Raw genomic sequence first — 26,554 nt, 5'->3', positions numbered from 1 at the left:
TTGGCTACTTGCCCTTTCATTTTAATCAACTCGGGCTCATCGAAAACCGTATACCCTGTTGTTGCGGGCTTTGAAAGGATGTTATCGGGTGCACCGCTTACTAACTTAGTAACAGACACACTTAACAACACAGGTACTAACCTCTGAGAAGGTCCCGCCAATTGCATCTGCATATGTTCCGCATTGGGACTCTCCTGCATTTCCGCGTCGCATTCAGATATTATCATATTGGCCGTGCGACGGTCTTTGTTTAGTGGACAATCTTTCCATTGATGTTGCTGAAGGCAGCCGAAGCACAATCCTTCTTTTCTAGCTTTTTCTTTTTGCTCAGGGGTCAACGAGGACTTTGACCAAGCCCGGGCTGCCATTGGAGTTACTTTTCTTTTCACCCCAACGGTGGTAATTGTCTTTGCTTGTCCCTCAACCGGCTTCACCTGCTTGGTTTGGCCACTTGGCTGCGAGACACTTGCCTTTGACGTCCATTTCCTCTGAAATCCCCCTTTTCTCAGGTACTCATGCTGAGTCCCTGCCTGCACAAACCCACTAGGTCTGCCTCTGGCATCCTCATAGTTCAGGGCTACTGCAATAGATTCATCTAATGTAGTTACATATTTAGCCCGAACTTCCATTTTAATCCTGTCGTTCAGTCCATAGATATAGTCTTTCAACTGAACCGACATAGGGAGAGGGTCTGTTATTTTCATAACACATTCCCTGAACTTGTCAGTGTACTCTGCCACGGACAAATTCCTCTAGCGAAGGTTTCTGTAAGCATCCCAAGCTCGGGACTCTTTGTCAGGTGGAAGAAAGTGTTTCTTAAATTCAGCCTTAAACCCTTCCCAGGTGGTAGGGGCGACCTGATCTTTCTGTTGTTTTATCCACCACCTATCTGCTACCTCAATAAACAGGTGAGTGGCCTCGCGGATTTTCTTTAGATCAAATCTGATTTCACAAATGGCGAAGGCTTCTTCCCACTTGTGTAACCAAACCTCGATCACATCAGAACTGCGCTCGGTCATCCGACCAGCATACTTTTCCGGTCTATAATTGGCAATATTAGGTATCTTGACCTTCGCACGTTCTGACGAGTGTATACTGGGCTCTGGCTCTGCTGGAGCTTTGCCCTTTTCATTTCTAGATGGTCTAGCCGACAAGGCTTGCACCATCTCTCTAATTTCATTTTGACCAGCGTTCACTTGAAGCTGCTGGTTCATGATGTGTTGTAAGGCATCTTCTAGTACAGAAATCCTACCCACCAGAGTAGGTGTTGTGTGATGGGACACTTGTTGCGTAGATCGCGCTCTAGATTCACCAGGATTTACCCTGGAATCTTGTCCCTCTGCCTCCATTCTTTCAAAAGGGAAATTAGATTTTATTTTATTTTATTTTTCCCCGTACGCCAAAACTCCAAAAGTATATTACACTTCAAATTCCCCTTTGCTGTACAGGAATAATAGACTGCAAACTGAAAACTGAAAATTTGTATAGAAGGGAAAAAAAAAGCCCCCTGGAAGCTCCACGTAACGCAGATGTCCCAAACTTATTTCTTCTGCCAAAGCCTTTGCAAGCCTCAAAAATCTGCGCCACTCCTCCGTCTCTCAAACTTCTTAGATGTTATTTGAACCCATTCCCATGCAGTTGACGGAATATCACGAAGCAAGTCCCGTGACCATACAGTAGCTTCAGGATTCGCCGCCACCAACCAAGGCACTGCGCACGTAACCGTACCCATGCTCAGACGATCACCTCACTCACGGGCTATTTGCGTGACCACATCCCAGATGCGCAACTCTTCCATGCATCTTCGGCGCTGCTCATCAATCTACCCAACTATTACACAGCTTGCACACCCACGACGCCAAGGAGTTCTGAAAACACCACGTGGTACAGCTGTAACGACGTCCGCTTATCGGTCGGACTTCCCGTCGTGTGCCTCTCGATTACAGCCTTGTAAAAAGCTCCCTTGATTCTGCGAATTAAGCCAGGTATGGTAGCAGAGTCCCGACCAACTTTGTTGAGCCCACGAACAATATATGGATTCTCCAAGAAGCCAGGTCCTCCCTCCAAGAAATCCCGCGCCTGTGATGACATCCGTGACTATCAAGCTGCGCCATCACCTCCGTACTATCTGTTGTCACACATCCCAAACATTCCGTGCTCTGATACCAAATGAAACGCTCAATACAAATCTCTCGTTCTTTCCATCGAATCACAGGCGATAGCATCCGATTTTCCTCCCAGCCTATCTCATGGATTGCATGCACACAAGATACGTAATTCTTATTCTTCATGCCTATCCACAAGCCCACAAATCCCTAGATGGTTTCCTCCTGCCACATGTCATCATTTTAGACCTTTAGCTTGGTACACCATTTACCCCTCTTGGGGCACAATTAAAATATTTGCCCCTTGGCATTCTTACACATTTAGGTGCACCTAGGCCTGAGCACTCAGAACCACCTAGTCGATGCCAATACACCCTCACCTAGGACCTTGGTAGTTACTTCCCTTGACCATTTAATTTACGCACATGAAATATTACTGAAGTCGGTCCTCTAAGGGAAAATGCCCACCGATCTTTCCGAGGTCATGCTATCTCGGCTAGAGCATAACAGCCAAGGGGAAGCAGTACCTGCTCAGTTGGCGAGGGAGTAGGGACTATAGGTGACACAGGGGCCGAGCGGATCAGAGGGATAGAGGGCACTGGTCTAGAAGAGATTTTCCTTGCAGGTATTATAGGTACTTCCAGTTTCAGCTGGATTGCGACTACCTCCCGGCGCAACACAGGAAGTCTACTCATAAGGTAGCTAGCACTTCATTAAATTCCATATATAGCAACATGCATTCGAAAGAATAAAAGTCTATACTACTTAATAAAGGTCTTCTTCATGAAAAAATAACAATTTGATCTATTAAAGAAGTCTTGCATTCTGAAGGATGTTTTCTGAAAACACTGCATGTTAAACATCCCCTTAACTATATTCCAGAAAATGTTTGTTTAATTTCAAGCAGGCCGGTTACTTTGGCAGTGTGTTTCCAGGATGGAAATAGTCTTCCTAGAAACACTGTCAGCAAGGCATTTTAAGAAATTTTTGGGGACATTGAAGAAAAAGCTTTACTTAGAAATACTTCTTTTGTTAAATTTCAATTCAAGATTTTTAATTCTGAAGGACTATAAGATCAAATAAAATATTTTACCTCGGCAGCCCCAATAGCAAGACGTTTTGCATAATCATTGGCTGTGTGCTGTTTCTCTGTCCCACTGACAGCATCATGATGTTGAGCTATAGCAATCGCTTCCCCCAGAGAATCTGTATTTAGCCCAGAGGCTTTTCTGCCCACCAGAACTTCTAGCTGTCTTGCAGTCTACCCAAGAAGAGACAGATTTTCAACATGAAGAATTATTTGGGCCCTTGATAACAGTGATTTGAGTCTCGCAAAAATAAGTAGGAGAACTCACTAGATAATAGCTGCTCATCATTCGCACATAACCCTTTAGAGCTGGCCGACTGGTGAAGTATCCTGTCCAATAACAATGTGGACAGTCTGCATACCTGAAGAATGACATTTTGCTCTGTAGGCGTAAGGACACATACCAGGATAACGAAAATGGAAAATCTGCAACACATCACAAATTATTTTTGTGAACTTACGGGAAAAAATCATCAAGCTTCAAAGGCCATGTTTCGTTTGCTGCAAATTTTGCATCCGTGTATATGGATGGTGTTGAATAAAACGCATTGACACGACCATCCTGCAGCATGTATACCATCATTGGCGATAATGTTATAAGTCTCTCTGACCAAGCTTCAAGAGATATGAAAAGACAAAATGTGGCTTACACATGATGCATGAGAAACACATAAAATGAAATATGGTTATACCATTTGGAATCCAGATAAGCTATTAGGCAAGCCCTGTCACAGTATCTCAGCAGAAGCCTTATGCAAGCTCATTAAATAATTTTAAAAATCACCCACTTGGTCGTAGCAATATGCATCGCAGACCTATTGTAAGGTTCTACTTTTGTACAGTTTTGTGTGTAGTGGCATCAGAAAACAAACTCTCCTGTAGTCATCTGCCCTACATGATAAGAACGTACTCCTAGCATGCCACAGGCACCATTGGGTACGTACATGCAGGTACCTAATGTAAGAGGTACCTAATGTTTTATCATGCTAGGGTATGGACTCAAACAAAACTATAGCTGAACGTTCTAAACCTTCATACCAAATTAAATCGAACCTCTCGTCTTATCATGCTGGGATACCGACTCAAACGAAACTATAGCTGAACTTTCTAAACCTTCAAACCAAGTGAATGCACAGTTAAATAACTCATCATAATTCCAAAATGTGGTGCACACCTCCGTAATCCTCCTAGAAGATGGGAAACAAGTGTTAACTATTATGGATGATAAGGTGAACAGAACTATCCTTGACAAGGTCAAAAACCTATGAGGCTATTTTAAGCCAGTTATCTACGGTGGTACTGGTTTCTTCAAAAATATTAGCCCAAAATTCAGAGTGCATTGACTAAAAGGTTTGCAGTTGTTTGAATTTTCTTAGCAATGTAACGACTTGCACCGCTCCATATGGTGCTTACAAATTCAGAAATTTGAGATCTGCAAAGTAATACCTTGCTAGTCAATAAAATAAATGAACCAATACAACCATCATGGATGGATACCCATTTTTATCTAATGCATGGGACAGTTGTCACTTTTTGCAAGAAAAAAGAGCCACTATATTAAGTTTAGGAAAAAATCAGATACAAACAAACAGCTATCCACAATGGTGCTGTGGGAACCAGCCCTTGCAGGCTGTTCAAAGGCTGTAAATGCCTACAAAGGATGCCAACAAATAGATCAAAACTACCCTTCCATTACCAGGCTGCAATTGGCTGCCTAGCTTGCAAGGGGATAAAGATGGCTACAGCTATCTTCGGGCAACGACAATTGCCACGCAATGATCTGTATGATCTCTATTTGTAACACACTGCTCTCCTAAGCCGTACTTGCAAGGGATTATTGTACTTACAACTGAAGGACTATCCTCATTTTGTGAGCCATGCTGCCATGCCCAACTGCAGTTCCCTAGTATCTGAGATAACACAGGCTTAGAATCTAGATGGGCTTTGGCTCCATATCTGCTATGCCTCCTAGCATCTCCAAAAAAAATGTAAATGGTTTCAAGGGATCCCATTGGCTCAATCCATGAGCCAATTGAAAGCCCATCATGGGATGACATCCATTGATGGACTACAGGCTCCTCCCTTGAGCTGAATAACTACGAGAAGCTGTGGCATCACCGGTCCAGCATGTTCTTGTCACCTGTGCTGTTCAGCCCAGCATTCTGCGATTGGAGGGGCATTGTAATTTGAACAGGGATTTCTTCCATTCCAGGGGGCCTTCTCCATAATGGGCCGCAATGACTTTTCATTGACAGTCCCTAAGCACTAATTACACGCACACAAATGAAGCATTGTTGGTTGAAGGTTACATCAGAGAGGCAGCCTTCCCTTTTTCTTAGTGAATTGTGGCATTTTTTAAAAGCTTTGAGAATGTGCAGTGGTTTACCTAGTATTGGGAAAAAATAGTTCTCGTTTTGTTGTACCAGAATTTTTTATTTTTAACCCAAACAAACAAACCAACCCAAGAAAAGTCAAAAAACACATGGATATGGAAGAGACCACCACATAGAAATGGATTTCTATGATCCAAACTATCCAACAAGAATGTTTTATGAGACTGAACATTGTGGCAACAACATGATGTACCTACTTACAATGATGAGGTATAAAAAATGTATCTATAAGATGATAGATCATGATGTGCCTAGTTACAAGCTGTACCTATGTGCAATGATCAGATAGAAAAAATGTATCTATAAGATCATCCCAAATTTTGGCTGAGTCAATGGCCAAGAACCCATTTGAGCCTTTTCTTACAATTACTTGAACTTCTCTACACACAACACTCAAGTTGCCACCATCTTTAAAATTCATGAGGAAATACAAAAACTCTATAATGCACAAATCCATGGAAATCCAATACCACTGCTGCTAAAAGTCATCAGTAATGCATGGCTCTCAATGGATTGTGGATGATAATTTAATCTTCTCATCATTAAGTACCATAAAAGCATGAGATTCCATGCGAAGATTGCAACACTTGATGATCTCTCATTCCCTACCTACTATCTCCCCCCTTGGACAAGTCTCATTGATTGAATCTTTGAGCCTTGTGCCATCAAATTTGCTATGAAGAAGCTGTCCCAATGGGGGGCTCTGGAGGGAATCCAACCCCTACTGCTCAGCTGAAATCTCCTGGCATTACCAATCGTGAAACGAAAGAAGGGAATCCCCCTCTCTCGGTGCCCATGATCTATCCACTCCCACTCTCCTGGGTCCCACTGCAAGCACCTGATAGGTGCACCTCCACATAACCGCAATCTCCAGGATCCCAGGGCCAAGAGCAGAGGGTCAAGGTCTAAGTACCACTGCAAGCCCACTCCATGGTCCACAAAAACAGCAATCCTGACAGGCTGAAAGGCAACCTCTAGAAGGATATCATCCGTGCATCTAGAGAGTATACCTCCATCCCCAATGTCAAAGACCAATGCATCTTCCTCGAGACCTCGATGAGCAATCACCTGTAGAGGAACTGCTGTCCTCGAAAAGGCTCCCATCCAAGTGGTGGAAGTATTAGGCACCTCAACTATCCATTCCATCGGGATGGCTGTATCTATCTGCTGAATCCTGCGTGCTATCCCTCTGAGGTGACTCACTGACTGTAGTCTCTAATCTTCAGGTAACCTAATAAATGCCTTCCAAGTGCCTCCTGTGTAGGCGGGGCCTCTCTCCCATCTAGACCACTGCATGTAATGGGAAGTGCTTAGTGGTCTGTCATGCTCATCAAGTATACTATCGTTCCAAATGATCGGCTGCCTATCAATCTCTTCAAGGGTAGAGGGCGGAACCCTCCGAAGAGTGTTCCTGAAACTCCCCCAAGCTTTCAAGATGGTAGTCATGAGAGGAGAGGCAGAAGATCTGAGAGGGGCGGAAGTAAAAATCCAGCGAGGGCTGTCCACCCAATCATCTGCCAAGGTAGGTGTGCAAGCCTGAATGCGTCCAAAAAAGAAATCCTTCCAAGGTTCCTGCCCAGGCATGAGTCCCTCACCACCACCTTACAAAGCAATGCCCTGCACTGCAAGTCCCGGTCAATGATATTAAGGCCCCCTTCAAATGTAGGGAGAATAATGGTCTCCCAGGCCACCCTCGCTGCAACATCTGCCGTGCCATCAAGTCCACTCCATAAAAAATTCATGACTGGTCTAATGAGCTGAGTGATGCAATCCCTAGACCAGCACCAGTAAGAACACACAAACCAGGCGGTGGCCAAAAGAACCTGGTTCACTACCACAACTATAGATGCAAGGTTGAGTTTGGCTGAGCTCCAAAAAATTAGCTTTTTCCTTATACTCTCTAGTATTGGGGCAAACTGTTGTGCTGGAGAGATGCCCAATCCTACCTAGCACCCCAAATATCTGACAGGAACACCCCTCTGAATCCAGGAAAAGCCAATGTCAACTCCCCAGCCTGAAGTGTCCTCATCACTGATCCAAAAGCCAAAGGATTTATGCCAGCTAATGTGTGCCCCTGCAGCTAAGCAAAAGATATCCAAGGCTGTCCGGAGAGAATCAAGTGATTGTGAAGAGGCCTCCATAAAAATAGCAGTGTCATCAGCCAACTCACAATCAAGAAGCTCCTGCTCCTGTCTCAAGGGCAATCTCAGCCCATAAAGATCAGCCTAAGATCTAAGGAAAATACTCATAGCTTCTGCCACAAAAAGAAAGAGGAAGGGGGCCAAAGGGCATCCCTGACGAACTAACCTGGAAATCTGAAACCTGTCACCCCTCCGATCAAAACCTGGCTGTGGGCTGATCTGTAAAGGGAGGCCACCCCTCTAATCCATGCATCTGAAAATCCAAATTGTAGAAGAGTGCCCTCAAGAAAACCCCAATCTACTCTATCATAGGCTTTCTCAAAGTCAAAGAGTAGAATTGCCAGCCTCTGCCTGCTCTACATAGTCCACTCTGTGGCTTTCCCAAAGGAAAAGATATTATCAAATATGCTCCTGCCATGCACAAAACTGTCTGAGTATCATGGATGAGGTCTGGAAGAAGGGGCTGCAATCGGATGCTGATCGCCTTGGCAAGGATTTTGTATAGAGTGCCCAAAAGAGTGATGGGTCTCCAATGGGATACAAAATTCATGTTGCCACCTTTCGGGATGAGGTGTATGAGTCCCTCGGTTAGTGAGTCAGGCATCTCACCCGAGTCTCAAATGCCCTGCAGGGCTGAAGTAATATGATCACCTATCATATCCCAGAAGGCTGTAAAAAATGATGGAGTAAGACCATCGGAACCAGGGCACTTGCCCTTATGAAGGGCGAAGAGAGCAGTCCTGAACTCTGTGTTGGTAAAGCGTGCATCAAGTGAGCATATCATCTCTGGTGTGACCAACACAGGTAAACTCTGCCAAACTACATCTCTAGCCACATCTCTGGCCTGTGTGTCAGGATCTGCAGAAAGAAGGGAGGCATAAAAATTTATCGCTAAGTGCATGACGGTATCAGGATGAGACTGCAAAACGCCGTCAGAGTCAATAAGCTGCCCGACACTCTCTCTACTACTATGTCTGGGACCAAGTGTAGAGAAAAAGTATTTATTGACTCTCCCTCCCATCTGTATCCAAAAGGACTCCCGTGCACGAAAGGCATACTCTGCTCTCTGATCAAGCAATGTCTGCAAGTGAGCCCTTGCTGCAGCAAGGCGCTCCTGGATCCAAGCATCTGAGGGTCGTCTCTGCTCCTCCCTCTGCAAGGCTGCCAACTACCGGCGGATACCAATCTCCCGCCTAAGTACCTCACCTCGCCAGCACTAGCGACAGAGTGATAAAAGTCGCCGATACTGGCAAGTGCTGTGGCCACATGTGAAGGACCGCCCACCCTCCCCTACGAGTGAGAAACCCAGATCTCCAAGACTGCCTCTGTGAGAGTCTCATGTGTGTATAAGGCATCGGGGATCCTGATACTGTGAGACCGTCCTCTCAGATGGGGCTCTGAGATAGACAAAACTATCGAAAAATGGTTGGAGGTGAAACACCAAGTGCAATGCAAACTGTCCCCCCTCTATCAAGATCCCAATCATCCACATAGAATCTATCACCCAATGCTTACCTAAAGCAAGTAACTATGTAGTGGCATCCAAAAAAACAGAAGTATCATTAGCCAATTCACTATCCCAGAGCTCCTCATCTTGTCTTAGAAAAGGTCTCAGCCCAATAGTATCTGTCTGCTGAGATCTCATAAATCTGCTCATTGCTTGGCCACATATATATACAAGAAGGGGGCAAGACGGCATCCCTAACAAACTAATCTAGGAATACGAAACCTCTCTCCTCTTTCTCCTCTGATAAATACCTGGCTGTGGGATGATCTGACAAAGAGGAAGCCCCTCTGATCCATGCATCTGAAATTCAAAATCTCAATATACTTTGTCATAAGCTTCTTGAAGTCCAGGAGTAGCATGGCAAAGCATTGGCTTGTCTGCATGGCCCAATGTGAAGCCTCCCAAAAAGAGAAGTTGTTATTGAAAATGCTTCACCATGCACGAAACACATCTGTGCATCATGAATAAGATCTCGAAGATGGGCTGCAAATGTAGCCTGATAGCTTTGGCTAAGATCTTATAAAAGGTTCCCAAAAGAGTGAAAGGCCTCCATTGGGAGATGAAATTTTTGCTATCTCCCTTTGGGATTAGATGAATGATATGCTTTGTAAGTGAATCAAGCATAGCAGAGAGTCCCAAACACCCTACAGGACTGAGGTAACATGATCTCTAATCATGTCCTAAAAGCAATAAAGAAGGAAGGGATTGAGACCCTCTGTAAGTGAATCCAGCATAGCAGCAGAGTCCCAAACACCCAGGACTAAGGTAATAAATCATGTCCTAAAAGCAATAAAAAAGGAAGGTGTTAATCCATGTGGGCATGGGCATCTTCCCTTGGGAAGGCAGTTCTGAATTCTCGATTGGTGAAAGGTGCATCATGTGAGACTCTCATGTGTGGTTTCACCAATACACGGATGTGCTCCCAAACTCTATGCCTGGCATCCTCTCTTGCAAGTGTATCAGGATCTGTAGAAATACGGGAGGCAGAAAATATGTAGCTATATGCATGACGGCATCTGAATTCCTGTCCCGTCAATAAGCTAAGAAACACTTTCTCTACCATGCCTCGTGCCAAGAGTAGAGAAAAAGTGTTTGTTTTCTCTTCCTTCCATCTTAATACAAAAGGACTCCCGTGCATGAAAGGCATACTCTGCTCTCTAATCTAGTAAACTTACTAATGAACCCTTGCTGCAACAAGATGCTCTTGAATCCAAGCATCTTTAGGCCTTTTCTTCTCTTCCCTCTATAGGAACCACTCAGCCTATTCATGGTCTCAACATGTAGTTTGTACTTCTTTTGGTTCTTGGTTGACGTTTTGTCAGTTTGGAACTATCGTGGTATTTGATTGATCATCTATCTATGCTTGGCTATTGATTGGAGTTTCTATAGTGGTTTTCTATTGGATAGGTATTCATCTTGACAATTGATAGTATTAGAAAACTGAAATTTCTTATTTCCAAGAAATATTAAGTATCGAAAAAACTCACAAGAGATAGCTTGGAGCGGAAATACATCATGCATGGCACGAATAAAAAAGCAACCCGGAATGGGTCTACAAAAAAAAGGAAAGAGGCTGAAAGTACCACCTCAGTCCTGCTATAGACTCTCAGAAGAAGGGAGAGCCCCTCCATTCCCTTAGAGAAATCTCTCTCATGGCAAAGGATGCCCGGGGAACCCTGCACGGTTGCCCAAGTAGCCATCAAAGTATGTATGGTATCAGTCCAGATACTGACCATGGTGTCAGAGGGAAGGACCTAAGATCCATCCAATGCCTCTGTGCATCTACCTCTCCAGATATGCCATGCTGCAATACTCGCCAATTGTCCCAAAGGCTCCCCTTTAGCCCCTTTCCTTTTCTTGTTTGTTGTGGGACTTACTTTTTTAGATCTCACTAGGCCAACCTCGTAGGAATGCGCTTGCCAAATCTATTAGGGAAGGAGCTCTTGAATTTAGAGTTTGTAGAAGATACAGCTTGTATGTGGAGGGCACACTAATAGCCTAGAGAGAGTGGCATCTCCTAGGGGTCTATTGCACACTTCTAGAGCCAAGATCAACTAAAATAAATTAATAGGCTTCCTCATAGCCTCCAAGGAAGAGCTTACGTGGAGGGTTGATCTTGGCTTCATATGGATCCAGACGACATGATACTCACGATGCTAGGTGGCCTGCATGTTTCAATGGATCAATAGATGGCCCCAATCTTAGAGAGTATAAGAAGCCACTATATTGGAGCTCCACTAGGATTTTCCTCATAGGCAAAGCAATTGTGATAAATCAGGTTCTTTTGGCTACAGCCTAGTACATTGCATCGTGTAGGTGTTCCCACAAGGCTTGTGGGGGGGTAACTTAGGAGGTTGGTTTGAAATTTCCTCTTAATGAGCATGAGTCGCTTGGCACATGATGATCATCCCACGTGCAAAGGGAGGGCTGAGCATAAGCATTATAGACCAAGGGATGCAAAGCAATAGGCAAGCTCATCATTAGTGTTGGTGGCAGCCTTGTGGAGATCAACACGTCCATCTCAGCATCATGGATCGAGGGGTTTAGGGTGGGCATCTCAGCATCGTGGATTGAGGGGCTTAGGGTGGCCCTAGATCCAAAGCATCCTCCTCGATGGTTTGGCCAGTTCTGTAGGACAAAGGTGCCACTCAGACTCCTTTTCAGCGGCATCGCGGTGATCCTTACCCATTTATTACAGCATTGGCCAGGGAGGACAGCTATTGCTAGAGTCGAACCCGACAAACACAATCCCTCAAAGAGATGATGCCTCAGATTCTCTGGCATGGCAGAGGATTAGAGTGGTTGGATGACAAGGGATAGTTCGGGTTATTGATCCCAATTCCCACAGCGAGGAGTTCTTACAACCGCATTTGTGGCTTTGGGAGGGCCTTCCTTGCAAGAGCTGCAGTGGGATCTTGGGGAGTTGTTTTGGCCTTCCCAGGTGGGGAGCTCTAACTATAATCTTGCATTACCTTCAATACAGCATTTTTGCAGGATCTTCTCATGTCATATGATAATATTTGCCAAATCAACTACATTTGACGTGATACCTTTAGAGATTAACAAAGAGTGCAATCCTTGTGCTGCTTGAAAACTAAAATCTCAAAATTTGCCTTAACTTTGTACAGATTATCTACTCACATATCGTGGAGAGATAATGGAGGTGGACTAATAGATAAAAATGAAATAGGAAATGATGATCGTTGGTAGAACACATGCCTTTGAATTTATCTTTGAAGTTCCCTAGAACTTCCCTCAACATCTACAACCTTTAAGGCCGCCTTATTTCAGATCATTCTTCAACGAAGAGGATAAGCCATGCATAAGGATTGGGGTCTCATCTTGATAATGGACGTGGACCAAATAGATGGACAACTATGATCAAAATGAAACCATAAGTGAAGACAAGCTCTCTAAACTATTTGTTGCCTTAAACCCTTTTCAACACCACGTTATTTCACACCATTATTCAAGGAGCCCCCACATTAGAATTGGGATATTAATCCTGACTCAGAGTACACAAACTTCACACAAGATGACTCTAAGATGGGCTACCTATGCACTTCAGACCTTGAGGCCAAAGGAAAATAAAAGCTTCATAAAGGATTGGAATTATAATTTTTGCAAAGGAACTTTGACAAATATTCAAAGGTTTCAAAGGTCGTTGAGTTTACGGGCAAGACATGCCTTATTCACCCAATTGATGAGCTTGTCCATTTGCTTATACCAAGCATGTGCATTTTGATAGTTAAAATCACTTCCCATATTCCACATGATATGGTTTGTCCTTATAGACATAGCCTGACACAATAAGTTAATGAATATGAACATTAGAAGCCATATGAAAAAACTAAAAAGAAAGTCTTGTATGAACCGATCTACAAAAGCGTACCTGAGTTTGTGCAGAGGCTACAAATGCATCAACCCTGTCCTGAACATTATAATCAAACAGGATGGGATCATCCTGTTTTTTTCCCCATGCAGACATACTATTAAGGTTAGAATAAAGTTTCCCTCAGAAATCAGATACTCCAAAGAAGCATGCTGGCTAACATAAGTACCTGGACAGGTGTATCTGTAGAATCAATATCGAAGTTGAATCCAGAAGGTGGGCCATAAAAGTCGAAGAAAGCACCAGTAAATATCTGTAGACAAGAAACTCTATTCAATCACATTACACACTCTTGATGTAGATTTCTGATTATAGCTCAATGATGTGTGCATTACCCAATAAAAATCAGCCAGAGGCTAATATATTATCTATACTTTTGTAAGACTAGAATATGTCCAATCGTACAAATTTAGATTTTTATTCATGGGAACCCAGTTGAAGTTATAAGATCTACCTGCGCAGAGCTGCCAAAGGTTTTGGAACCCTGCCAAATCATCTCGAGTGTACTTTCATTTAGACGTTTTAGTTTGTCCTGATAATCAATCCTTGCAAAATAAAGGGCATCGAATCCAAGCTGCAAAAGTTTCCCACAGGAAAACAGAGAGTTTGTTATTCAAAGAGATGTATGTGTGTATGTATGCACAAGCACACAGATATATGAAGAGTGTGATCGACTTCAAGACGTGCCTACATGCCTATACATGTAGCTATATTACTGTGCTTCTGTTATTGATTGATGATGCAGATTTCATCAGTTTTTCAATTATTTCCACGGTGTATACTAGGGACGCAGCTTTTCATGTTGCGTATGTGAAGGCTTGATCACCTTAGTACGCAAAAACAAATGCTTAAGCCCGTGTGTCTAAACCATAGTTTCAAACATTCTGGTGTGTTTGATAAGACATGTTTGAAATCGTTTATATCCTACTCGTATGCTATAGGGCAAACATAGCTTGACTTTTATAATAATAAAATTTGATCTACGAGCCCACATTTTGACCTTTTCCAACTTTTCCTATAGAGTGTAAAGTGTGCTTTTTATAGTTGATAAATGAAGATTGATCATTGGCATTGGTGTAAGTTTTGATTGATTGATGCATGTTCCTTTTATTTGCAAAAATAGACTTCCATTAAGTATGAATAAAACCCGCCAGAGCAAGCTCAATGCGCTCTTGCTCTAACATACTGCTGATTTCTAGAAAATTAGGACACAGAAACCTCCGAGATACACCATCTCAACCACAATAAAAACGTTGCAAGATTTTTAATGAGTTGCTGATCTTTGTATTACACTATAGTTCGAAGTATGAAACCATGTGGTCAAAAGGAAAATCCAGTAGAAAGAGGAAATCCAGTTGTCTCAATCATCCCCTTTTCAATTACACAACAAATTCTTTTCTGCTAATAGATTGATTTTAATGTATAAACCCACATACAAATAGTTTTTACAGACCAAAAGCAAACCTCTGCACTTAGCAGATATGCTTGTACTGCAGAGTGCCCAAATGGATCTATCTGCCATCCAGTTCGCGGAACTTTTTGAAACTGTTGTTTGATGTATCTATGCCCAAGAGTTGTCTGGTCTATCATGTCTATATAGTGCGTTGTAGCCTCATCATGCATACACCAGCCACCATTTCTGAAATCACAAAACATCACTGCCATAATGGATCAGAAAGTTATTATACTATTAAAAACATCATGAGCTTTTGATGAAACCATATTATAACCTTACATAAACTCAAGCTGGCCTGCATCAACAAGATTTTTCACAATCGCTTGGGTCCGGGGAGTCTGTTCTCTCCACCAACGCTGAAAGAATGCCTAACACGCAATACAAGAAAGAAAGTAATAGTTAGCTTGAACTTGAAGAATGGTGATTCTACTTAGCTTTTTGAAAAAAAAAATGATATACAATGATATATCAAGACACAAAAGAAATGCAGGGTTTTTTGTGTTAATGCTTTATGATGCTAAGGCTGTTTATTGTATGAGCCCAACAAGCAGGAAGAAGAATTGAGGACAGATAGGGTGAACCCATTCTTTAATTATTTATGATGCCAAGGCTGCTTATTATATGAGCCCAACAAGCAGGAAGAAGAATGAGAACAGTTGGGTGGACCCATTGTATGGGCCTTACTCAATGCTTAAACAAGGGCCGATATTCTTGGCAGTAGCCAGGTTCTCTTGCAAGGGTGTTCATTTTATGTTGGCGAGTCCGAGGACCCCACTCACAAGCAACAAGAGGAACATAGCAAGAGCTTGGAAATACGCAAGGAGGCCCTGCCCACAGGGGACTCTATCAACAAATTGCAGTCAAGTCACACTACCTAGGTACAATTCGGGAATCGCTGTGGATACCCATGAAGGAAAGGGGAAGGCGTACATTTATATACCCCCAAATGATGTGTGTGAGGAATAATCAATGGAATGCCAAAGAAAAACTCAAGCAAGAAAGGGCAAGGCCTACATTTATATACCCCCAAATGATGAGTGAGGAATAATCAATGGAATGCCAAAGAAAAGCACAAGCAAGAGGAAAAGGCAGGAGTTTTTGCAAGATTCTTCGTAACAATGTGCAAGTAGTCAAGCTAGATGATCACACAGGTGTATTTGTACTGAGATGTTTGTGGAGGGATATCATCCTCCATTTCTGAAAGAAAACAAGGGACAGGCCTTCTAGCCTGAAGTCCCCTCCACACACAAACACAGGTAGGATAGATGCACACACATACGTGAATAGCTGCAATGGAAATGCCAACAATGGCTAGAATGAAAGCATACAACTGAATACGCAACAACTTACTGCGAACACACAATGATATAGAAAACCCTAGCTGAGGAGGTAAAAGGGAGAAGCTTCCCGGTGGGCTTCTCACAGAAGCCAGGGTTTCAGGCCCACCCTATGTGGTACACTGACACAATGTGCCCAATCAATATGCATCAAGCACATGCCATAGATGCAGAACCTACATCTGATTGGCTGCCCTAGAGTGAGTGACATGCTGAGTGCATGCTTGTGTGACATGTAGCAAGGCCACATACGATACACCAATGGATTGGTGTATCGTATGTGTGACATGTAGCAAGGCCACATACAATACACCAATCGATTGGTACCATGCGGCACTTATACCCTTCATCCTTGATGGATATATGCAGAGGACTCACCAGATCATGTGGCCCCTGAAAAATCTCTAACCCTTGTCCGTGACATAACATCATGGAAGTCTTAACCTAGGACTTAAGTTCTACCTACCACTCTTTTTTACCTTTAATTAATCCTAACCCCTAGGGTAATTTAGTGAACTAGCTCCATAATTCATCACTCTTTCCAAAACTCCCCTCGATGAATAATGGATTAGACTTCACACCCATCAGCTGGAATACTTCTCTTGCTTGATCCTGGCAAGAAAGAAAGTTTACTAAAGTCTTCGGAAGACCAATGGGTCTATGAGACTGTGAAAAACCTGATACAATGAGCTGTGGTAGTGGAGCTACTAAACGAGCATCCACACCAATGCAGAATGCAAAAAACGCAAAATGGCAGTACCAAGTCCTAAGTACAACATAGTCATGTCGATAGCCGACTATATATCAATCTCAGCATCATCGTCATCATCAACATCATCATCATCCTCATCATCAGCAGCGGAAAATCAGGATGGATGAGGCAATGGAGGCATGAGGTCAGCAATAGAGCGCTATCGGTCCATCAAGGGTGCAATCTGAACTTGAAGCCTCCCGTTCCCATACGACGTGCAAAGTGTAGATAATATCCTGCCAGATGGCGACCATGGTGGCTACTAGAGAACCTGATGGCCTCCCATCACAAAACTACAATGGGCAACCTAGATGTTCCAAGCAGTGATGCTGGACACCGTCTCCCAAACACTTTTCTCTGGCGACAGGAAAGGGCCATGCGGGAAGGAGCATGGCATCATGTGCCTCTATCCTGAAAACTCCTTGGCCTTGGATCTTGTAGGTTGGAGAGCAAGGTTAATAGAGACGGCATGACCTCCCTCCATTAGCTACGGAGCCACCTCCCACGTGAAGCTCACTACATCCTTTGCATGCTGGCCACAATCCGAAGGGCTCCCATCCAAATCCTATGTGCTCCCCAATGCGAGATCTTCTCCAAGTATCTATCTATGCACCAATGGCATCTACCCACATCTGCTCCAACCAAGGGCAATGGGGAAGCCTCCATGCACCACCATCTAGAAGAGATAGGATATCTTTCGAGGCCACGGCTAGTCCGAAGATGTTCTGAAAAATGGGAGATAACTTCTATGGGAACCTGCTGCCCCAACCAGGGACATTCTCTCAAGGAAGACTAGGATGTTGCCTTGAGCTGAAGCCATTTCCCTATACGAGTCGTGTAAGAGAAAAAGGTCACCTCCTCCACTCTATCCAAGCACCCTACCCGAATAGGTCAAAACCACTCTGGCGGGTCCTACTAAATTTCCTGAAGAGGCCATCCCCTCGAGGGAAAGAGACATGAATTCCTTGGCAGCACAGAGGCCCCCGATCCAATGCTATACATGTCAAGGTCCACATAGGGCAAGAGAATGCCCATATAAGGGCACATAGAACCCTCCTGTATCATGCTTTAAATGCCAAGGGCCGCACTCTTAAAGGATTGTCATTACATGGATCTCACCCCAATAGTACCCCCTTAAACCGGGCCCACAACCCTATGCGTTGGATGTGGAGTGGAGCATTTATTTAAAGATTGTCCCCTGAGGAGGCCAGCGACTCTGACCAGCCTGCTCAAGAGCACTAGCATCAATTTGCTAAGCATCAAACAAGGGCAAGTAGCAGAAGTGCCCTTGAAGCTCATCACAAGGATGCATGCAAAGGCCCTAGGCAAGGAGATGAAGAAGTAGGCAAGGAAGGATAGGGCAAGGAGCCCAAGACGGTCACCAGGGTTGCTCCCTCTAGTCAGGCTAAAGACTAGTACTGGGTCAACGGTCCAGTCCTTGCCCAAGCAGCCTACTACCCTGACTCTCTGCCACTCAAGCGAATCCAAAACCTCATCAACCTCAAGGTCCCTCATAGTCTCGGGCTGGAGAAGCCCCCCAAGCCTCACTTTGTAAAATATGCATTGGTAAGAGCCAAGGGACTGCCATAAAAACTGTACTTGAGAGACACCCCAGTACTCAAAAACTGTCCGTACCAGTGATCTAGGCCTAATGCATTGCTCAATCCTTTCCACCATGCCTCAAGGATCACTCGCATCGATCTCCGCCATCCAGGTGCCTGCCCCCCGCCTGCCCTTGTGACTCTGCCTCTTCAAGAAGGCGTTCTAAGTCCCAAAAGACCTAGCCGGACCACTGTCCCAATGTGCCCAGCCGATGTGTGTCTGCTGCCCAAGCATGAGTTTCTCTTGGTCCCAAATCTCCGGATGCTGAATGAGTGACTACCTCTCGAACTCCTCCAAGCACATGGGACTAGCTTGAATGTGCCCACCAGACGAACATTGCCAAACCTTGTGAAGGCTCCTCATCAAGATGGGAACCCTTCTCTGTAAGGGGGGCCTCTAAAAAATCCACTTGTGGGACTACTACCACTATCCTCCTATATGGGGTGTGTTCCTAAGAAGCCCTGGCTGAAGCAAGAGCTTCCACCACGGATCAGAGCTTGGGGTGAGACCTCGTACCACTAACTTGCCAAAAGGGCTCTTCTCTACATCTCAGGTTCAATAATGCCAAGTCCTTCCTATGCCTTGGGCAAGATCACCATCTACCAAGCAACCTTTGCTCTAGTGTTTCTCATACCATCCAAACCTGCCCATAAGACGAGGTACTTGTGCTGACCCATGCAACCTCTATGGAAACACCAATAGGAGGCTATGTAGCAAGTTGTCACTAAAAGGACCTGATTGGCCATGAGGGCCCTGCATGCTAGAGAGAGTCTAACCAAGCTCTAGTACAAAATCTTGTGCCTCATACCCTCTAGCATAGGGGTGATCTGCTGCTATCCATGCCCCCGTGCATTGCTAGTTGATCAATCAGGTCTTTGAGCTGATTCAAATGGTCATTCACTTAATTACCCTCTCGCACTCTAAGCCTAATCAACTGACCTTATATGACTACGGCTTTTAGAGTATTACCATCTTGATAGGTGGCTTGCAAAGTCTTTCAAGATTCAGGTTTTTGATAGGAGGAATGATATTTAACTTGATGCTTAGATTTATGAGAATATGAGCCTATTGGCTCTTCTCATCGCAACTCCCGAAATTCTCTCTTGGACATTTTCAGTCCCATCAATGATATATACCTAGATGAATCCAGGAACATTCCCAAACTCATCCTCTAAAAACACAACATAGTGCATTTTCAATCTCACGATAGTCACTCATAAGATTGAAAACCATAAACTCCATCGTGCATAGCAGGGACTAGCTACTATGACATCCCCACTGACGTCGTCAGTGCCCAACAGTGGGTGTAGACCATAGTATAAAAACATGCTCTCACACATACAAATCCACACACCCACACACACTTGAGCATCCATTTATACAAAGTCTTCGTATTCAGTTTCTGTTAGCACTCCGAAGGTGAAGGGCAAACTCAGCCATGACGAAAGCTAGCACTAAAGGAGAAGACTAATCAAAAAGTAGTCCAAATCTCTTCATTCAAGCTACAACTGCTTGTGAAGTCTAAATGATTTCATTTTTGTCTCTCCCAAACAAGCATCTAAATCTAGCTGATAAGGCAACACACCATTTAAGATAGAAAGAATTATTGCAATATCAACAAGCCCCATCAATGATACCCATATCTTTCGGTTTTGAGAATATTCTCAAGCTTGAATTTCCAGATGCCAAGGTTGGTTTCATCCAACTTAGCACACTCTAGAAGGGGACAATGACTGGTCATCGTGTCCTAGTTGGTGTACGACACAGACAATGTTTTTTTTCCAGAAAAAGGACCTTTCTATTGATGCTTGGAAACAAACCATACAAGTAGGCTGTCACGAAGGCGCCGCCCCCGGGAATAAAAACCTCAAGCCAGGCGGAGGCCAGCTTGCATCTTGAGATCCCAGCTCGTTACACTCCTCTCAGCACCTGGGTGGAGTCCGTATGAGTCCTCTTGCCAGCCTCTTCCAGACCCGAAAAAGGCTCCGCATCAGTGGGGATCCCCTCCCTGCCAAAGGGGCCTCCGAAAAGAGCAACCGAGGGCAATGCTGCCACTGGCCACCTGTGGGTGGTGTATTCAAAAGAAGTCCCCTCTGTAGGAGAAGCTTCCAAGGCTCTGTACTTGGAAAAAGGCTAAGAACCACTAGTTTGCCCAAGAGGGCTCTGCTCTTCATCTCTAGATCGATGATGTCCAAACCATCTCTAGCCTGCAGCATAATGACTATCTTCCAAGCGACCTTGGCCCTAGTGTTCCTTGTGCCGTTTGAGCCGGCCCAGAGTAAATTGCGCAGTAGGCACCTGAGCTATCCCATGCAGCTCTTGTGAAACCACCAGCAGGAAGCAATGTACCAAGCCATAGCTAAGAGAGCCTGGTTGGCTACAAGAGCCCTCCCTGCTAGAGAGAGTTTATTCGAGCTATAATATAGAAGCCTCCGCTGCACTGTTGAAAACCGGGGCAATCTGATGCTCCGATGTGATGTCGATCCCCACCTGACAACCCAAGTATCTCAATGTCCACCCCCGCAAGAGCCACTAAAAACCAAAGGCTGCACCCCAGTCTCGAACCTCCTAGACCTCCTCCATCCCTATGAAGAAGCCAACCGACTTGGTCCAATTAATTTGAGCCCCAAAGGCCTCACGATAGATTGACAAAGCTCCTTTGACTGCCTCTAGGCTCGATGTTGACCCCTCCACGTACAGCGCCATGTCATCTGCAAACTCTAAGTTCAATAGCTCCTCCTTTTGTGAGATCGGAAGTCTCATCCCTATCAATCTTGCAGCATGGGATCATAGGAAATAGCCAAGCGCCTCGGCTACAAAGAGGAAGAGGAAGGGGGCAGCCCTGCCGTACTGATCGGGAAAGAGAGAAAGCCTCGCCAATATGGCTGCCAATGACCATCTAGCTAGAGCTCCCTGCGTAAAGTGCTGAATTCCCTCAGATCCACCGGTCTGTGAAGCCCAACCGGCGCATAGTGCCTTCTAGAAAGGACCACTCCACCCTATCATAAGCCTTCTCAAAATCCAAGAGAAGGGTAGCTAGGGGTAATCTATGGCCTCCCAAAAGGTAAAAATTGTTGTCTAGGATGCTTCGTTCCTGGACAAAGCCTGTCTGCGTATTGTGGATGATGTCAGAGAGATGAGGGTGCAACTGCAAGGTCAAGACCTTCGCCAAGATCATGTATTCAGTGTTAAGAGGGTGATTGTCCTCCACACGAATATCGGTCCTGTCTCCTCCCTTCGGGATCAAGCAAATCAAACCCCGGCTCAAAGAATGAGGGAGTGAGCCGAAGTCGAAGAGCTCCTAACAAGCTTGCCTCAACGGGATAGCAATGACCTCCCAAAACCTTCGAAAGAAGACAGGAGTCAGACCATCCTCCCCATTCTGGGTAAGGAGGGCCTTGAGGGCCTCCCATAGCTCCTCATCCATGAACGGTGTCTTTAGCTGTCTGCTCATGCTCATCAGGACCACTAATGGAACCTTGTCCTAGACTGCTAAGAGGACCGAGGGGGTCTCCATCTCTGATTGGAAGGTAGAAGTCCGTGGTCATCTCAAGGATCTCTTGGCTCCGAGTGCATCCGTCCATGCTCATTCCACGGTCTCTGAGCTGAGTACATGCGTGCACTATGAAGTGGAGGAGATTTGATTCAGCATTGTGTGATTTGTAGTGTTTGGCTACAGCAAGCAACCTCCATCTCTATTTTCTAACAATACGTACATTTGATTGTAACGTGCTTACATCCACATTCATCCTCCATGTATTGCCCTTTGGGGTAAGTTGCATGAGACATGAACATGGAAAAACAATGTCCCTTTATCCGATTTCCAACATTACTTAGACTTGCCTTCTAATTTCAGCATGCTCAAAGGGAGTTGTCCGATAGGCTGGTCTATTCATCACTGTATCTTGGGAATAAAGTCGTTCTCGTAATCAGTTTCTGTATGATGTGGTAACTCCTTAAGCAATTATTTTGACATGACCTTTGTGAATGCCACATTTCTTCAACCGGAATCATGTATACCTTCTTTTACAACTTCGTACTCGTTTGTGCGTTGGATTGCTTGTGAAAGTACTACCACTGGCCTGGTTCCACTTCCACAAGGTGCATCCCTATGCAATGCATCGCAAGTCCATTCTAAGCTATGAGGAGACTTGCCATGTCCAAATGAGAGTGTATACAAGCCAATACAAGAGACTTGTGAAGCCAGTATGAGATAGACACTGACTAAAGGTACGAGAGACTTATAAGATGGAGATGAAGCGTTCATTGAGCAGAGATTTTGAACAACTCTCTCCCTACTCTAGAAGCCAAAATGAGAGAGACACTGATTCAAAGGTACAATAGACTTGCTAGATGGACAGTAGAGACTTGAACAAAGACATAACAGTCAACACCCATAGCTCTAGTATTCAGACAGTAATGTCTCCCCACAAATTTCCACTGTGATCGACAAAATATGTTGAAAGGTGGGTGGGATCACTTGTAAAAGTAATACCACCGGACAGGAGACAAAAACTGAGTGATTCGCCATCTTGCCTATCACCCCACAATAAATGTTTTTTCACGTAGCATTAGTATATTCAAAGTCAACAAGCAAGAACACGAAGAATGAAACGAAATGATTGTCTATCTATTCAAACGATAATTTGTACTTTTCGACCTGGCATTCAGTCCTCACTATGCCCTCAGTAGAAACGGCATGGTGACTGCGGGAAAAATCCCAGTGATAGGTACAGAACACATTTTTAAAGGAAGAAAATGAAGAGCAAACAAATGCAGTACCATCGTGTGGAATCAAGCATAGTTACGCTTTTTAAGGGACGAATTTTCCAAATGTGCTTTGTGCGCAGGGTATGATTTTGCGATCCTGAGTTCTTTTGCGATCGGCAAAGCAAGGAAGTTGCCGCGTATAGGTCCCATTCTAACTTTATTGTGGAACTTCTGAGGAGGTGAATGCTGATATGAAAAAAGCCTTTGAAGAGTACCTGTTCGACATATATAAACTTCCGGTTCGCATCTTCCTGAAGTGCGGCAATCACAGTGTCCAATATCAAGTTCACAGCTGCATTCTGGTTCACAAAACCAGTGGAATTGTTAGGCAGTTATATTCAACACATATTTAAGCTGTAACACGTACGTTTTAGAAAAATTCATGCGCTTTGTTAGGAATCTCTGCCATCCCAAAAAGGCGATTTAACTGCGAACAGGGAAAGTAGAAGCTTGTAGCAACTTCCATTACAGTGCAGCGCAGAGATATATATACATAGATATAATGTAAACTGTAAAGTCAAGACTTTGTGGATAGCAAGGATCTGCCTACGCCTCTGGTACGATCGGTCGGGCAAGTGGAACTGCGAAAGCGCGAGGAGGCAAACGAGTCCTGCAGTCACGTAGAAGGAACGCTGCAGTGTTGCATCGTCCTACGGCAAGCCTCAGCAAATGCAGAGGTGACGGCGAGAGACAGGCGTCGGAGATTATGGAAAACCGTTGGCACAGTCGCAAAGTCATCAGGAACGTACACGGCATATTGACAACAAGTGAACTCTGTGATCGGATAAAGCAAAGCAATTCCGGCGTTCCGCACTATAACTTCGTAAGTTGGGAGCCGATAGTGAAGCAAAGCTCTCCTCAGCATTTCTAGTCTTGGCTAAGGGAAGGAATGATCTCTGCTTCCCTTTCCAAACAGAGATTCATCTTTGCACCTCGAAATTCGACGGTGTTTGGTCACTATCCTGAGGATGATGATCTGGTGCTGCAGAAGAATAGAGGAGCTTGCACAAGTCGAGCTGGAGGTTAAAAAAAACTCAGCCATTGTGCGACAGGAGGTAGCACTAGGCGGGTCGAGGGAGCAATGCGGAAACCTGGATGGAATTGTTGGAGCCGACGTAGTACTGGTCGATGGTTTTGAGCCAACCGACGTCGTCATGGGAGTGAGGGACGAGGTGGACGTTGAGTTTATGAGGGAGAGGGCGGGAGGAGGTGTTGTAGATGATGGGAAGAGGGAAAGAAGAGAAGGAGGAGGAAGCAAGGTCGAGGAGGGAGGAGAGGAGGAAGAAGGAGAAGGTGGAGAGGAGGAGAAGGTGCAGGGGAGCCATGGAGGAGTAGGAGAAGAGACGGGAAGGAGAGATCAGAGAGATGGGGAGGTCGCCATAGCCAGGCAAACAGAGCTTTCTGTTGTTGTTGTTGTTGTTGTTGTTGTTGCAGGAGATGAAGACGAAGATGAAGATGAAGATGAAGATGAAGATGGAGATGGGTTGTTGCAGCTTTGTATGGACAATTTTCCTTTGATTTTGATCTTGAGCTCGAGACCTCCGGAGCCATGCAACCCAAAAAAAACACAATGTTTTCTTATCACCTGCGTCATCGTGCTTTTTACCACCCTCTTTTTCCTTTCTTTTACCACTTACTAGGCCCACCCCCTCCCCAAACCTCTTACTAGGCCCCCCCCCCCCCCCCCCCCCCAAAAAACCTCCCAAAATTTTTCCCCCCACTGTTGCCCTCCTCCGAGTGCTCTGCTTACACTTTTTCATAAAAAGTGCCCCTCGAGTATTTTTGTGACACTTAGTTGCCTCACCTTGTCACTCATACTACTTCCTCTTCTCCTCTGTGCTCTCTCTCTCTCTCTCTCCATCTCTCTCTCTCTCTCTCTCTCTCTCTCTCTCTCCAGTTCTCACGAGTACTTGTACTCACTTGTTTTGCTTTCCGTGGAATTCCTTGAAAAATTACTCTCCAGTCCACTTTTCCCTTACACTCTGGCCTTCCACACGAGCAACGTTGCTTGCGTCCCCAGGTCACCATCAAATGGCTCCCTCCAATATCAGATCGGAACCTTTCCATAGGATTCCCTCATCCCCAAAAAATACCCCTTTAGTTTTGCACTAGCCACACATTCCACGCGCAGAAAGGAATTGGGGTCACCATCAAATGGCTCCTTGCTATCGCAAGTAGCCGCCTGAGAGTGACCTCTGTCACAGGTCATCGTCAAAGGGTGACCTCGATCCCCCAAATCCCTTCCCTTGATGCTTGTATATAACTTGCAAATTTTGTTTTCAACCCATCTTTACTTTATTTTTTACACCCCCTTTAGTTTCCCACTATCATCTCCAAAATTCATCTCCAATTTTGCCTAGCCTTTACTCAGATGACTAAAATTTATGCATTTCATTTTGAAAATCCACAAATTATACATTTTTAATCGTTAAAAAATGATCATGTGTAAGAGTAATCTTGACTTTATACATTTTTAATCGTTAAAAAATGATCATGTGTAAGAGTAATCTTGACTTTATAACTTTAGCGAAATTTGTTTGTTAAAATACTGGTTATAAATGCCTCATTACATTTCTAATCACTCTTCCTCCATACCTAATCCACTTAACATCCCTATCTAAACCTCAACATTCACTCACCACATCCATGGCTCACTTGGGAGAATGTGATCATGCATGTGCCACTTGGGAAAATGTGATCATGCATGTGCATTCACACAAAGGGTATTTTTCTTTTTCCAAAGTACTTTTACTATAGGTGGCTGGATCTTTTGGGAGTAGCTTTATTAAGGAGAGTGTGCATGGATGTCATATGCTTTATTGTTGGGAGTAGCTTTCAAAGTAGCTCTTTACAACAACTTTTGTGCATATAGTCTTTCAAAAAGTGACAACTTTAAAGTACTAGTTTTGCAAAAAGTGACAACTTTCAAAATGCTATACATTCTCATCTATATCCAATTCATCACAACACGTAAAACAAAGGTGTCTTCTCTAATGACGATGTGCATGCCAATTTATGATGCCCCTACCTCATTGAGTTCCAAGGTGAGAACCCTTAACCCTTCGCATGTTGACTTGTTAGAACTTCTTAGACTATATTTTAGGATTGGTAATTAATATGTTAAAATTGGTACATCTCTGCATGAAGTATTCCATAAGTGTATCCACAATGAGAAACTAATATGTTAAAATTTGTGTATTTTTGCATGGATTATTCCATCAGAAGTGGACCCGAAGGAGAAATGGTATGAGTATTTTGATTAGTTCTTAGCATGTGCCAAGGGAGGCAAATGTTGGAAAAAGTGGCTTCTTGTGTGAATAGCAAAGTTGTGCAAGGATTCGTAAACAATTATTTAAAAATACCCATGTGAGTGGAACACCTCTTTAGTACATCATGACAACTAGCAATACTAAAATGTTGCTAAAATGGGTTTGCTGGTCAGTGCGGAAGCCCTTCAATTCTATTAATAAATGTTATTGTTAATATTAATAGCATTTATAAGTGCGGTAAGCA

The 26,554-nt window shown here is 44.2% G+C and overlaps 1 protein-coding gene across 1 annotated transcript in view; it reads right to left on the bottom strand.

Annotated features, from left to right (window-relative positions):
* Nucleotides 1-24,570, bottom strand: part of LOC147905954 (alpha-mannosidase-like) — a 155,532-nt gene extending 130,962 nt beyond the window's left edge. Inside the window, exons 1-11 of the mRNA XM_087375840.1 lie at nucleotides 24,133-24,570; nucleotides 23,257-23,340; nucleotides 14,861-14,949; nucleotides 14,590-14,764; nucleotides 13,580-13,699; nucleotides 13,295-13,378; nucleotides 13,126-13,197; nucleotides 12,921-13,034; nucleotides 3,654-3,754; nucleotides 3,461-3,554; nucleotides 3,199-3,366 (exon numbers count right to left, since the gene is read on the bottom strand). Coding sequence (XP_087231966.1) covers nucleotides 3,199-3,366; nucleotides 3,461-3,554; nucleotides 3,654-3,754; nucleotides 12,921-13,034; nucleotides 13,126-13,197; nucleotides 13,295-13,378; nucleotides 13,580-13,699; nucleotides 14,590-14,764; nucleotides 14,861-14,949; nucleotides 23,257-23,340; nucleotides 24,133-24,366 — 1,335 coding nt within the window. The 5' untranslated portion in view covers nucleotides 24,367-24,570. The remainder of the gene's footprint in view (nucleotides 1-3,198; nucleotides 3,367-3,460; nucleotides 3,555-3,653; nucleotides 3,755-12,920; nucleotides 13,035-13,125; nucleotides 13,198-13,294; nucleotides 13,379-13,579; nucleotides 13,700-14,589; nucleotides 14,765-14,860; nucleotides 14,950-23,256; nucleotides 23,341-24,132) is intronic.
* Between the last annotated feature and the right edge of the window lie 1,984 nt (nucleotides 24,571-26,554).

Source organism: Dipteris shenzhenensis, chromosome 1 (assembly GCF_047967505.1).
Source record: "Dipteris shenzhenensis isolate YYH24624 ecotype China chromosome 1, Dip_SZ_1.0, whole genome shotgun sequence".
In the NCBI taxonomy this organism is placed as follows: domain Eukaryota; kingdom Viridiplantae; phylum Streptophyta; class Polypodiopsida; order Gleicheniales; family Dipteridaceae; genus Dipteris; species Dipteris shenzhenensis.
The sequence above is the reverse complement of the archived record's forward strand: the minus strand, read 5'-3'. Positions and strand labels throughout refer to the sequence as shown.